Source organism: Aotus nancymaae, unplaced genomic scaffold (assembly GCF_030222135.1).
Source record: "Aotus nancymaae isolate 86718 unplaced genomic scaffold, 86718_ANA_hifiasm-v0.15.2.pri h1tg000028l, whole genome shotgun sequence".
Taxonomy (NCBI): Eukaryota; Metazoa; Chordata; class Mammalia; order Primates; family Aotidae; genus Aotus; species Aotus nancymaae.
In genome coordinates this window covers 2,001,167-2,015,245 of record NW_026988441.1, presented here as the reverse complement: position 1 = coordinate 2,015,245, position 14,079 = coordinate 2,001,167, and the positions used below count along the sequence as shown (strand labels likewise).

The 14,079-nt window shown below is 48.0% G+C and overlaps 1 protein-coding gene across 1 annotated transcript; it reads right to left on the bottom strand.

The window, feature by feature from the left end:
* Positions 1-1,674: 1,674 nt before the first annotated feature.
* LOC135276645 (high mobility group protein B1-like) lies at positions 1,675-2,765 on the bottom strand. The gene has a single exon (XM_064380664.1). The coding sequence runs from the start codon at positions 2,763-2,765 to the stop codon at positions 2,133-2,135; it is 633 nt and encodes a 210-aa protein (XP_064236734.1). The 3' UTR covers positions 1,675-2,132.
* Between the last annotated feature and the right edge of the window lie 11,314 nt (positions 2,766-14,079).

Sequence of the window (14,079 nt, the reverse complement as noted above, 5' to 3'; positions counted from 1 at the left end):
TTCTGGGTATAGGGAGTACCCCTCCCAGAAGAATTTCTGGCTTGCTGCCTGCAGGAAGAGGCAAGTCAGCTAAACCCTTCTGAAACAATTTCCCCAGTGTTTTCAGCTTGAAATAGTCAGGCTACCCATCCAGCAGATTTTGGGATGGCACGTCCTTCACGCCTTCAACACTAAGATGCAGCGCAGTGAATTTCCAGGAGGGAGAATATGGGATCCGGCATTCCCCTTGTTTTTCTTATAGCTTCCTTTTTTTTTTTTTTTTTTTTTTTTAAGATGCTGTCTCTCTCTGTCACCCAGGCTGGAGTACAGTGGTGTGATCCCGGCTCACTGCAACCTCCACCTCCCGGGTTCAAGCGATTCTTCTGCCTCAGCCTCCTGAGTAGCTGGGATTACAGGGGTGTGCCATCATGCCCGGCTAATTTTTGTATTTTTAGTAGAGACGGGATTTCACCATGTTAGTCAGGCTGGTCTGGAACTCCTGACCTCGTGATCCGCCAATCTAGGCCTCCCAAAGTGCTGGGATTACAGGCGTGAGCCACTGCGCCCGCCCTATCTTCCTTTTTAATAAATTAGTGGCTATATGTGATTAAATATGCCTGGTTTCAAAAATTCAGTTTTTTTCTTTCATGCATGTCAAGGAGTTTTTAAAACATAAAAATGGGCTGGCTAGGCGCGGTGGCTCATGCTTGTAATCCCAACACTTTGGGAGGCTGAGGCAGGCAGATCACGAGGTCAGGAGTTTGAGATCAGCTTGACTAACATGTTGAAACTCCCGCCTCTACTAAAAATCCAAAAAATTAGCTGGGCATGGTGGCGAGCCTGTAATCCTAGCTACTTGGGAGGCTGAGGCAGGAGACTCACTTGAACCTGGGAAGCAGAGACTGTAGTGAGCCGAGACTGTGCCGTTGCACTCTAGCCTGGGCAACAGAGTGAGACTCTGTCTCAAAAAAGAAAAAGAAGCCAGGCGCGGTGGCTCACGCCTGTAGTCCCTGCACTTTGGGAGGCCAAGATGGGTGGATCACGAGGTCAGGAGTTCGAGAACAGCTGGCCAACATGGTGAAACCCCATCTCTATTAAAAAAAAGAAGAAAAAAAAATGAAGGATGGGATGCTCGCTAAGCACGTGGCACGCTGCTTAGCAAATAGTCCGTGCCCAATCAGTGTGAGCCATCATTCACCCAGCCACCTGATCTATCCATCTTCTGACTCACAGATTCTTCCCCAGGTCTGCCTCATCAGGGGTCATTAACTCACTCATCCATTCACGTGACAAGCTTCCTGCATGCCAGCAACTAAGCTCTCTCACGCCAGAGACCATGGCTGATCATGCCCTGCCTGGAGGAGCTCCCAGTCTGATGGGGAAGGTGCCCCCAGCAGTGGATCCTGTGTGGTGAGCTCCTGATTGCAGACATTTGCTTCCCAGGGATTTGCACCTCTTTCTCATAGTCAGTTTATTTCTATCCTATGTGTTCCCTTTTCTTGCGTCTTCACATTCTTGAGAAATGTGTTCCCCAGTGCAGTTAGCCAGGGTGACAGCGGGGGCTGCAGACTCTAGAGAAGATTATATCCCCTCTGGGTTTCAGTGTTCCCATCTGTGAAATGGGATGAGACTTTCTGGTTGCTCCCCAACCTAAATACTCCCAATGAGCGAAGATTTTTTTTTTTTTTTTGTTACTAATAAAAAAAATTGTATTTACTTAGAAGCATTCAGAATGTCAACAAAACAGCTGCAACTTTTTTTTTTTTGCAATTACAGAGTGGTATTCAGTTAACAGAACAACCATTATTTCATATAAGCTGCATCAGAGACAACTGAAGATGAAAAAACTACCATCCCCATATATAACTAATTTGTGCTGTGCACCAACAAGAACCTGCTTTAAATTTCCATGCCAATTTACAACCCCCATACTGTACCAGGCAAGGTTAGTGGCTATTGAAAATACCACCAGGACAGGGCTATCTAAAGACACATTCGGTAGTGTGTTAACTATACAAAAAAAGACACTGTGCAGTTTAAAAACAAATCTCACACAGCCTTACATTTCAATTTTTTTCTTTAAAAGGAGTGAGTTGTGTACAGGGGGGTTAAATGCTTTATAGACAAGAAAACAAAACTGCGCTAGAACCAACTTATTCATCATCATCTTCTTCTTCTTCATCTTCCTCTTCCTCCTCATCCTCTTCATCTTCCTCATCTTCTTCCTCTTCCTTCTTTTTCTTGCTTTTTTCAGCCTTGACAACTCCCTTTTTGGCTGCATCAGGCTTTCCTTTAGCTCGATATGCAGCAATATCCTTTTCGTATTTTTCCCTCAGCTTCGCAGCCTTCTTCTCATAAGGCTGCTTGTCATCTGCAGCCGTGTTACTCCACATCTCTCCCGGTTTCTTTGCAACATCACCAGTGGACAGGCCAGGATGTTCTCCTTTGATTTTTGGGCGATACTCAGAGCAGAACAGGAAAAAGGCCGAAGGAGGCCTCTTGGGTGCATTGGGATCCTTGAACTTCTTTTTTGTCTCCCCTTTAGGAGGAATATAGGTTTTCATTTCTCTCTCATAACGGGCCTTATCCGCCTTTGCCGTATCTTCAAATTTTCCCTTCTCTTTAGCAGACGTGGTCTTCCACCTCTCTGAGCACTTCTTAGAAAACTCGGAGAAGTTGACTGAAGCATCTGGGTGCTGCTTCTTCTGCTCCTCCCGACAAGTTTGCACAAAAAATGCATATGATGACATTTTGCCTCTCGGCTTCTTAGGATCTCCTTTGTCCATGTTTAGTTATTTTTCCTCAGCGAGGCACAGAGTCGCCCAGTGCCCGTCCAGCTCTCACTTGCCCCGGCGCTGTCTCTATGGAGCTCAATGTACTGCAATGGCTGTGTCTTTTTTTTTTTTTTTTTTTTCAAAAGACAGGGTTTCACCATGTTGGTCAGGCTGGTCTTGAGAGTGACGATTTTTATAAAAAATCAAGTCTTGGGCCGGGTGTGGTGGCTCACGCCTGTAATCCTAGCACTTCAGGAGGCCGAGGTGGGTGGATCACCTGAGGTCAGGAGTTCAAGACCAGTCTGGCCATCACGGTGAAACCCCATCTTTAAAAAAAAAGTAAAAATCAGGCCGGGCGCGGTGGCTCAAGCCTGTAATCCCAGCACTTTGGGAGGCCGAGGCGGGTGGATCACGAGGTCAAGAGATCGAGACCATCCTGGTCAACATGGTGAAACCCCGTCTCTACTTAAAAATACAAAAAATTAGCTGGGCATGGTGGCGTGTGCCTGTAATCCCAGCTACTCAGGAGGCTGAGGCAAGAGAATTGCCTGAACCCAGGAGGCAGAGGTTGCGGTGAGCCGAGATCGCGCCATTGCACTCCAGCCTGGGTAACAAGAGCGAAACTCTGTCTCAAAAAAAAAAAAAAAAGTAAAAATCAAGTATCGGCCAGGTGCGGTGGCTCACGCCTGTAATCCCAGCACTCTGGAAGGCCAAGGCAGGCGGATCACCTGAGGTCAGGAGTTCCAGACCAGCGTGGCGAACATGGTGAAACCCCCCCTACCGCCTACTAAAAATACAAAGATTAGCTGGGTGTGGTGGCTCAAGCTTGTAATCACCACTACTCAGGAGGTTGAGGCAGGAGAATCTCTTGAAATGGTGAGGGAGAGGTTGCAGTGAGCTGAGATCTCGCCACAGCACTCACTCCAGCCTGGGCGACACAGCGAGACTCCCTCTCAAAAGAAAAAATTAAGGCTCTTGGCTGGGTGCGGTGACTCACACCTGTGATCTACACCAGCAGTTTTGGAGGCCAAGGCAGGATGATTGCTTAAGCCCAGGAATTCCACAAGAGCCTGGGCAGCCTTTTTCTTTTTTTTCTTTTTGTTTTGCTTTTTGATTTTGAGATGGAATCTAGCTCTGTCACCAAGGCTGGAAAATGGCTCAATCTCGGCTCACTGTAACCTCTGCCTCCCAGGTTCAAGCGATTCTCCTGCCTCAGCCTCCTGAGGAGCTGGGATTACAGGTGCCCGCCATCAGGCCCAGCCAATGTTTTGTATTTTTAGTAGAGACAAGGGTTCACTGTGTTGGCCAGGCTGGTCTCGAATCCCTGACCTTGTGATCCGCCTGCCTCAGCCTCTCAAAGTGCTGGGATTACAAGTGTGAGCCACCGTGCCTGGCCAGCACCCTTTTTAAGAGCACTTGTCTCTTCAAAAAACAAGAGCAAAAATTAGCTGGGCGTAATAGTGTGTGCCTATAGTCTCAGCTACAGAGAGGAGACGCTGGGGTGGGGGATAGGATAGATTGAGCCCCGGAAGTCATGGCTGGGGTGAGCTGAGCTAACACCACTGCACTCCTGCCTGGGTGACAGACCAAGAGACACAGTCTGGGGGGGGAAAAAAAATCAGCTGCAAAGAAGACACAGCAGGCTTCATTAGCAAGAGAATCCCATTGGAAGCCCAGGAAACGCCCTCATTTGTGAAGTTAATGTCTGTAAACTTTCTCTCCAGGCTACTCCATGCGTTTTCCATAACTGGGAACTGCTTCAAGCATCTGTAAAGAAACCTTTTCACCTGTAGATCTATTTTCACTTGATTTGCAGACCACCAGCTGTAGGACCCAAGTTGAAAGAGAAACAAGCTAACTAGCCTCTCTTTCCAGCACTTTCTTCAGGATGCTTCTCCTGGCTTCCCGCCTGGAGGCCTCACCCCTCCACCACCCCCCCCCCGCCCTCGTCCTCAGCTGCCTACAGTTTTGTCCACTTAAATACGGACTCCTGGTAGCTGAGAACTGTTTTTATTTTTTTTAAACAAGAGTCAGTTGGGCGCAGTGGCTCACACCTGTAATCCCAGCACTTTGGGAGGCCGAGGCAGGTAGGTCCCCTGAGGTCGGGAGTTTGAGACCAACGTGACCAACATGGTGAAATCCGGTCTCTACTAAACAGAAAAAAAAAATTAGTCGGGTGTGGCGGCACATGCCTGTAATCCCAGCTACTTGGGAGGCTGAGGCAGGAGACTCACTTGAACCCAGGAGGCAGAGGTTTCAGTGAGCCGAGATCACGCCATTGCACTCCAGCCTGGGCAACAAGAGTGAAACTCAGTCTCAAAAAAAGGAAGGAAGGAGGGAAGGAGGGAAGGAAGGGAGGGAGGGAGAGAGGGAGAGGGAGGGAAGAAAAACTAGAGTCTCCCTCTGTCAGGCGAGAGCCAACGTACATCGCCTGGGTACTAAGAAATTCCATCTCTATTTCTTAAGATTGAGTTGGGGTCTGTGTCTGAGAGATGGAGATTTTTTTTTTTTTTTTTTTTTTTTTTTTTTTGAGACGGAGTTTCGCTCTTCTTACCCAGGCTGGAGTGCAATGGCGCTATCTCGGCTCACCGCAACCTCCGCCTCCTGGGTTCGGGCAATTCTCCTGCCTCAGCCTCCTGAGTAGCTGGGACTACAGGCACGCACCACCATGCCCAGCTAATTTTTGTATTTTTAGTAGAGACGGGGATTCACCATGTTGACCAGGATGGTCTCGATCTCTTGACCTCGTGATTCACCCGCCTCGGCCTCCCAAAGTGCTGGGATTACAGGCGTGAGCCACCGCGCCCGGCGAGATAGAGATTTTAACAAATACTTGTTAAACAGTGAAGTTCTTCTGTGAGGTGTTTAGGAATATTCAGTAAAAGAGGACTCTGTGAACTAAAACCCAGTTGTCTTCCAGTAAATCCTCAACAGATGAGAAGATGAGACTGTCCCCCACCCCCTCCCCTCAGGGCCTCCACAATGATAGAGGAGGAATTCTGCTAATGGCTGACTGAGCTGTCACTGCTCTCTGTCAGTAAAAACAAGAAAAAAAATTTCTTGGCCAGGTGCAGCAGCTCATGCCTCAAGGCAGATCACGGGAGGTCAGGAGTTTGAAACCAGTCTGGCCAACATGATGAAACCCTGTGTGTACAAAAATGTTAGCCAGGTGTGGTGGCAGGCCCCTGTAATCCCAGGTACTCAGGAGGCTGAGGCAGGAGAATCGCTTGAACTAGGGAGGCAGAGGTTACAGTGAGCAGAGATGGCACCCCTGCACTCCAGCTTGGGTAACAGAGCAACACCTTATAAAAAAAAAATTTCTTGCATCCAGCTCATTGAAATTTAATCTTTGCATCTGGCAGGGTGTGGCCAGCACTTGTGGTCCCAGCTACGCAGGGGGATCACTTGAGCCCAGGAGTTCGAATCCAACCTGCATAACAGGTAGAACCCCTTCTCTGGAAAGAAAAAAAATTATTTATGTATTTATTTTTTTCAAACAGGGTCTCCATCTATAGCCCAGGCTGGAGTGCCATGGCATATCATAGCTTACTGCAGCCTGGACCTTCCTTCTGGGCCCAAGCAATCCTCCCACTTCAGCCTCCAGAGTAGCTGGGACCCCAGGTATGTGCCACCATGCCTGGCTAAATTCTTTTTATTTTTTCTGAAGATGAGGTCTCCCCATGTTGCCCAGGCTGGTCTCAAACTCCTAGCTTCAGGCAATCCTCCCACCACACAGGCCAAAAAACCCCATCTTCTTTTTGGGGTTAATAGGCACTTGAGGTCAGGTGAGGTGGCTCATGCCTGTAATCCCAGCATTTTGGGAGGCCGAGGCAGGCAGATCATCTGAGGTCAGGAGTTCAGGGTCACTCTGGCCAACATGGTAAAACCCCATCTCTATTAACAATCCAAATATTAGCCAGGTATGATGTTGTTTGCCTGTAATCCCAGCTACTGGGGAGGCCGAGGCAGGAGAATCCTTTGAACCTGGAGGCGGCGGTTGCAGTGAGCTGAGATAGTGCCACTGCACTCCAACCTGGGTGACAGAGCCAGACTCCATCTCAAAAAAAAAAAAAAAAAAAAAAATTGGCAGCCAGGTGTGGTGGCTCACACCTGTAATCCTAGCATTTTGGGAGGCTGAGGCGGGCAGATCACAAGGTCAGGAGTTTGAGACCAGCCTAGCCAATATGGTAAAACCCCATCTCTACTAAAAATACAAAAATTACCCAGGCATGGTGCATGTGTCTGTAGTTTCAGCTACTTGAGAGGCTGAAGCTGAGGCAGAAGAATCACTTGAACCCAAGTGCTGGAGGTTGCAGTGAGCCGAGATAGCGCCACTGCACTCCAGTCTGGGCGACAGAGCAAGACTCCATCTCATCTTAAAATAATAATAATAATATATGGGCACCTGAAATCTCTTTTCCCGAAGTTGCAAATTGTGGAATTCATGCCTTAGAATTTAGTCACATTTCCAGACCTGTCCCCACTATTACCCTGACTTCTGTTTCCATTTCCTCAGTGATGTCCCCCCACCTCTGTGCAGACCCAAGCCTCTTCACTGAGGCCATTTTCCACAGCAGCACTGTCCAACAGAGATGGAGGAGTTTCGCTCTTATTGCCCAGGCTGGAGTGCAATGGCGTGATCTCGGCTCACTGCAACCTTAGCCTCCTGGGTTTAAGCCATTCTCCTGCCTCAGCCTCCTGAGGAACTGGGATTACAGGCATGCGCCACCACACTCGGCTAATTTTGTATTTTTAGTAGAGACAAGATTTCTCCATTTTGGTCAGGCTGGTCTCCCAACCTCAGGTGATCTGCCTGCCTTGGCCTCCCAGAGTGCTGGGATTATAGGCATAAGCCACCGTGCCCAGACCTATTTATTTATTATTATTATTGTTGTAGACAAAGTCTCGCTCTGCCACTCAGGCTGGTGTGCAGTGGCACAATCTCAGCTCACTGCAACCTCCGTCTCCCGGGTTCAAGCGATTTTCCCGCCTCAGCCTCCCAAGTAGCTGGGATTACAGGCTCCCACCATCATGCCCAGCTAATTTTTGTATTTTTAGTAGAGATGGGGTTTCATGGTGTTGGCCAGGCTGGTCTTGAACTCCTGACCTCATGATCCGCCTGCCTCTGCCTCCCAAAGTGCTGGGATTACAAGCATGAGCCACCACACCCGGCCTATTTTGAGACTGAGTCTCTGTCACCCGGGCTGGAGTACAGTGGCGTGATCTTGGTTCACTGGAACCTCCACCTCCCAGGTTCCAGCAATTCTCCTGCCTCAGCCCTGTCCACATTTTCTAACAAGCAGGCCATCAGCCAAGTACTTTTGAGCTTGGAACCCCAATATAAATTGTATGGTTCTGGGTACCCAGCAGGGCAGACTCTATCTAGATCAGGAAGCTGGAAGTTGGAGTCCTTGACGTCTGTAGGGTTCAGCCACTTTAGAGATCATAGTTCCAGTGAGGAGTCATCCAGTGCAAATATAAAAAGCAGGGGTTGGGGGATGGGAATGAAAATAATAATGATAATAATAAAGCAAAGGCCGGGTGTAGAGGCTCATGCATGTCAGCCTAGCACTTTGGGAGGCCGAAGCGGTCAGGAGTTTCCGACTAGCCTCACCAACATGGTAAAACCCTGTCTCTATTAAAAATACAAAACTCAGCTGGGTGTGGTGGCACCTGCCTGTAGTCCCAGCTACTACTCATACTGAGGCAGGAGAATCGCTTGAACCCAGGAGTCGGAGGTTGCAAAGATCGTCCATTGCACTACAGCCTGGGCAATAGAGCAAGACTCCGTCCCCCACCCCCTGAAAAAAAAAAAATATATAAAGCAGGCCAGCTGCAGTAGCTCAAGTCTATAATCCCAGCACTTTAGGAGGCTGAGGCAGGAGGATCGCTTGAGCCCAGGAGTTCAAGAATACCCTGGGCTACATAGCGAGACCCTATCTCTACAAAAAATAAAAAAATTAGCCAGGCATGGTGGAGTGCGCCTGAGGTCCCAGTTGCTCAGGAGGGTCAGGTGGGAGAATCACTTGAGCCCAGGAGACTGAGGCTGCAGAAAGCAGTGATAGCCCCACTGTACTCCAGCCCGGGCAACAGAGCAAGACTCAAAATGAACAAACAGATTTTTGCTGGGCGTGGAGGCTCACACCTGTAATCCCAGAACTTTGGGAGGCCGAGGTGGGTGGATCGTGGGTGGTTGGGAGTTCAAGACCAGTCTGGCCAACATGGTGAAACCCCATTTCTAGTAAAAATACAAAAGTTAGCTGGGTGTGGTGATGGGAGCCTGTAATCCCAGCTACTTGGGAGGCTGAGGCAGGAGAATCTCTTGAACCCGGGAGGCAGAGGTTGCAGTGAGCTGAGACTGCGCCATTGCACTCCAGCCTGAGCAACAGAGAACAAGACTCTGTCCAAAAAAAAAAAAAGAGGCTGGGCGCGGTGGCTCACGCCTATAATCCCAGTACTTTGGGAGGCCAAGACGGGTGGATCACGAGGTCAAGAGATCGAGACTATCCTGGTCAACATGGTGAAACTTCGTCTCTACTAAAAATACAAAAATTAGCTGGGCACGGTGGCTCACGCCTGTAATCCCAGCACTTTGGGAGGCCGAGGCGGGTGGATCACGAGGTCAAGAGATCGAGACCATCCTGGTCAACATGGTGAAACCCTGTCTCTACTAAAAATACAAAAAATTAGCTGGGCATGGTGGCACGTGCCTGTAGTCCCAGCTACTCGGGAGGCTGAGGCAGGAGAATTGCCTGAACCCAGGAGACGGAGGTTGTGGTGAGCCAAGATCGCGCCATTGCACTCCAGCCTGGGTAACAAGTGTGAAACTCCGTCTCAAAAAAAAAAAAAGAAAAAGAAAAGAAAAAGAAACAGATGTTGAGCATATACTTGGAGACTCCCCACCCCCACCCCCTATGACCAAACTTAGACTTCCACTGCTATCTTATCTTTGACTGGCCCAGCCCAGTCTGAGCAGACATTCCTGCTGAGTCATCTGCTGATTCTTCCCATCTGATTGCCCCTGGTATCTGATGAAGCGCCTCATCCACCATCATTGATGTAGGAGGCCCTGGCCCACCTTTAGCAAGAATCCTGTTAGGCCAGTTTAAGCAGAAGTCCTCTATCCTCCATGCCTCCTTTGTAGCTTTCCATCCATGACCCCCTCTCTCTGTTCTTTGGCTAAATCCCATTTTTGCTTTTGTTTTATTGTTGTTTTTGAGACAGAGTCTTGATCTTGTTGCCCAGCCTGGAGTGCAATGGGAAGATCTTGGCTCACTGCAACCTCCGCCCCGCAGGTTCAAGTGATTCTCCTGCCTCAGCCTCCTGAGTAGCTGGGATTACAGGCAGCCGCCACCACGGCCTGGCTAATTTTTGTGTGTTTAGTAGAGATGGAGTTTCACCATATTGGTCAGGCTGGTCTCACACTCCTGACCTCAGTTGATTGACCCGCTTCAGCCTCCGAAAGTTCTGGGATTACAGGTGTGACCCACCATCCCCGGCCATTTTCTCTTTAATAACACACATTATCTTGATATAGTATTATAAATTAGACATATATTTATTACTTTTTTTTTTAAGATGGAGTCTCGCTCTTGTTGCCCAGGCTGGAGTGCAGTGGCATGAACTCAGCTCACCAAAATATCCACCTCCCGGATTCAAGCGATTCTCCTGCCACAGCCTCCCAAGTAGCTGGGACGAGAGGTGAGCGCCACCGTGCCTGACTAATTTTTGTATTTTTAGTAGAGACGGGGTTTTCCCATGTTTGCCAGGCTGGTCTCAAGCTCCTGACCTTGTGATCTGCCTGCCTCACCATCCCAAACTGCTGGGATTACAGGCATGAGCCACCTCGCCTGGTCTTACTTTTATTTATTTATTTATTTTTGAGAGAAAGTCTCACTCTGTCACCCAAGCTGGAGTGCAGTGGTGCAATCTCATCTCACTGCAACCTCCTCTTCCTGGGTTCAAATGATTCTCCTGACTCAGCCTCCAGAGTAGCTGTGATTACAAATACCTGCCACCATGCCTGGCTAATTTTTTCTTGAACTTTATTTATTATTTTCTAATTTTTGAGACAGATTCTTTTTCTGCCTCCCAGGCTGTGGTACAGTGGAGCAATATCTGGGTTCACTGCAGCCTCAGTCTTTTGGGTTCAAGTGATTCTCCTGCCTCAGCCTCTGGAGTAACTGGAATTATAGACCTATGCCACCAAGCCTGGCTAATTTTTGCATTTTTAGTAGAGATGGGGTTTCACCATGTTGGCCAGGCTGGTCTTTAACCCCTGACCTCAGGTTAGCTGTCCGCCTCTGCCTCCCCATGTGCTGGGATTATAGAAGTGAGCCACCACGATCAGCCTTTTTGTTTTGTTTTTTTGAGACTGAGTGTCACTGGTGTCACCCAGGCTGGAGTTCCACGGAGTGGTCTCAGCTCAGAGGCTTTAATCCCATGTCCTCAGGAGGCTGAGCTGGGAGGGATACTTGAAACCAGGAGTTTTGAGACCGGCCTGCGCAACGTAGCCAAGACACTGTCTCTAATTTAAAAAAATGCCACCACGCCTGTCTAGTATACATGTAGTATTTTTTGTAGAGACGAGTTTTCAGTATGTTGCCTAGACTGGTCTCTAACTCCTGAGCTCAAGCAATCTGACAGCCTTCATCTCCCAAAATGCTGGGATTACAGGCTTGGGCTACCACACCTGGTCTTTCTTTCTTTTCTTTTTTTTTTTTGTGATGGATTTCCGTCTTTTTTTTTTTTTTTTTTTTTTTGGCATACAGCAAAAATTTAAGTGAGAACAAGTTTTCCTCTTGTTGCCCAGGCTGGAGTGCAATGGCGCAATATCTCGGTTTACTGCAACCTCTGCCTCCCAGGTTCAAGCCATTCTCCTGTCACTAGCTGGGACTACAGGCACCTACCACTATGGCCAGCTAATTTTTTTTTTTTTTTTTGTATTTTTAGTACAGAAGGGGTTTCACCATATTGGCCAGGATGGTCTCGATCTCTTGGCCTCTTGATCCACCCACCTCAGCCTCCCAAAGTGCTGGGACTATAGGCGTGAGCCACCGCGCCCGGCCTGATCTTTCTCATGTAATGTTCCCCCACACCCCCACATCGAGGATGGATCCCCGCATATATTTTTGTGTTCCACATATTAAATGATGTGTATTAACTCTCGGAAGTGTTAAGAACACAAGCAAACCAAATAGGCAGCCATTAACCCCGGGAAGCATTTAATCTCGTCTGGAAAGAAACTTTGCTTCCTGAACTCATCCTGTAGCAGAAAAGGTGGATAAAATGGTAATTTCCCCTTCATGCCAGAAAGAGGTTTATCACTCACCTACCCCTAGGTTGTAGATAAACATAACTGATAGAAAAATGGGATTACAGGAATGAATATCGTACATAAAAGGATTTCTAAGACTGTTAAGCTGCTTACAAAAAAAAAAAGCTATTCTCATTGTTATGTGGAGCCGGGGCAGCTTCTGCGGAGGGATGGGATTCCGGGGTGTGGAACCAGGGCGATTATCATGACAAGGAGGTCTGCTGGTTTGCAAATGATGACCTTGCACTTCAGCAGGAAGAATTTCTGATTAGGCAAAGTTTCCATTATGTATCCCCTCCTCCCAAGAAGCACCAGCTATGATATCTGATTTCCTAAATATTTGGGATTTCTGATTCCTTCTGTTATAATTTTTTTTTGCTTTTTTGAGATGGAGTCTCACTCTGTCACCCAGGCTGGAGTGCAGTGGCGCGATCTCGGCTCAGTGCAACCTCCACCTCCTGGGTTCAAGCGATTCTCCTGCCTCAGCCTCCTGAGTAGCTGGGATTACAGGCACCTGCCACCATGCCTGGCTAACTTTTGTATTTTTTAGTAGAGATGGGGTTTTGTTATATTGGCCAGGCTGGTCTTAAACTCCTGACCTTAGGTGATCTGCCCAAATTGGCGTCCCAAAGTGCTGGGATTACAGGCGTGAATCACCATGCTCGGCCCAGCTAATTTCTTTTTTTTTTTTTTTTTTTTTTTTTTGAGACGGAGTTTCGCTCTTGTTACCCAGGCTGGAGTGCAATGGCGCGATCTCGGCTCACCGCAACCTCCGCCTCCTGGGTTCAGGCAATTCTCCTGCCTCAGCCTCCTGAGTAGCTGGGATTACAGGCACGCGCCACCGTGCCCAGCTAATTTTTTTGTATTAATAGAGACGGGGTTTCACAATGTTGACCAGGATGGTCTCGATCTCTCGACCTCGTGATCCACCCGCCTCGGCCTCCCAAAGTGCTGGGATTACAGGCTTGAGCCACCGCGCCCGGCCAATTTCTATATTTTTATACAAATTATACCAAAAAAGCACAATATCACATTGGATCTTGTTTCTTTTTATTTATTTATTTATTTATTTATTTATTTTAAAGATGGGGTTTCACCATGATGGCCAGGCTTGTCTTGAACTCCTGACCTCAGGTGATCCACCCACCTTGGCCTCCCAAAGTGCTAGGATTACAGGCCTGAGCCACCGCGCCTGGCCACTTTTTATTTTATTTTATTTATTTATTTTTTTTAAAGATGGGGTATTTTCTTTTTTTTTTTTTAAGGGATGGGGTCTTGCTCTGTCGCTCAGGCTGAAGTACACTGGCATAATCAGGCCTCACTGCAGACTTGAACTCAGGCGCTCAAGAGATCCTCCTGCCTCAGCCTTCCAAATTGCTGGGATTACAGGGTTGAGCCACCGCGCCTAGCCCGAAACGATTGACTTTTGAAGAGCACAAAAGTGTGTTTCCCAATATAAACGTTTTTATGAATAGGCGTAGAGATTTATATGAAATAAAGCAATAGGCTGCACGTTGTGGCTCACGCTGTAATCCCAGCACTTTGGGAGGCTGATGCCGGTGGATCACCTGAGGTTAGGAGTTTGAGACCAGCCTGACTAACACGGTGAAACCTCGTTTCTATTAAATACAAAAAATTAGCGGGGTGTAGTGGTGCATACCTGTAATCTCAACTAGTCAAGAGGATGAGGCAGAAGAATTGCTTGAACCTGGGAGGCAGAGGTTGCCGTGAGCAGAGATTGTGCCATTGCACTCCAGCCTAGGCAAGAAGAGCAAAACGAAACTTCATCTCAAAAAAAGAAAGAAAGAAAGAAAGCAATAGGAATAGAAATTACATGTCTGAATGCTTCGGTTGTTGATTTTCCCCCTTCTACCCTTCCTCTAGACCACAGTTTCTTAGCTCTGTCTCCCGAAATTTGAAGCTGCATAATTCTGTATCATAAGGGGGGGCTGTCTCATGCATTACAAGACGTTTAGCCGCAACCCGACTTCTGTCCACTAAATGCCGCTA

What these genes read in the sequence shown, in the direction of transcription:
- LOC135276645 (XM_064380664.1), bottom strand. Translation starts at nt 2,765, where the DNA reads ATGGACAAAGGAGATCCTAAGAAGCCGAGAGGCAAAATGTCATCATAT.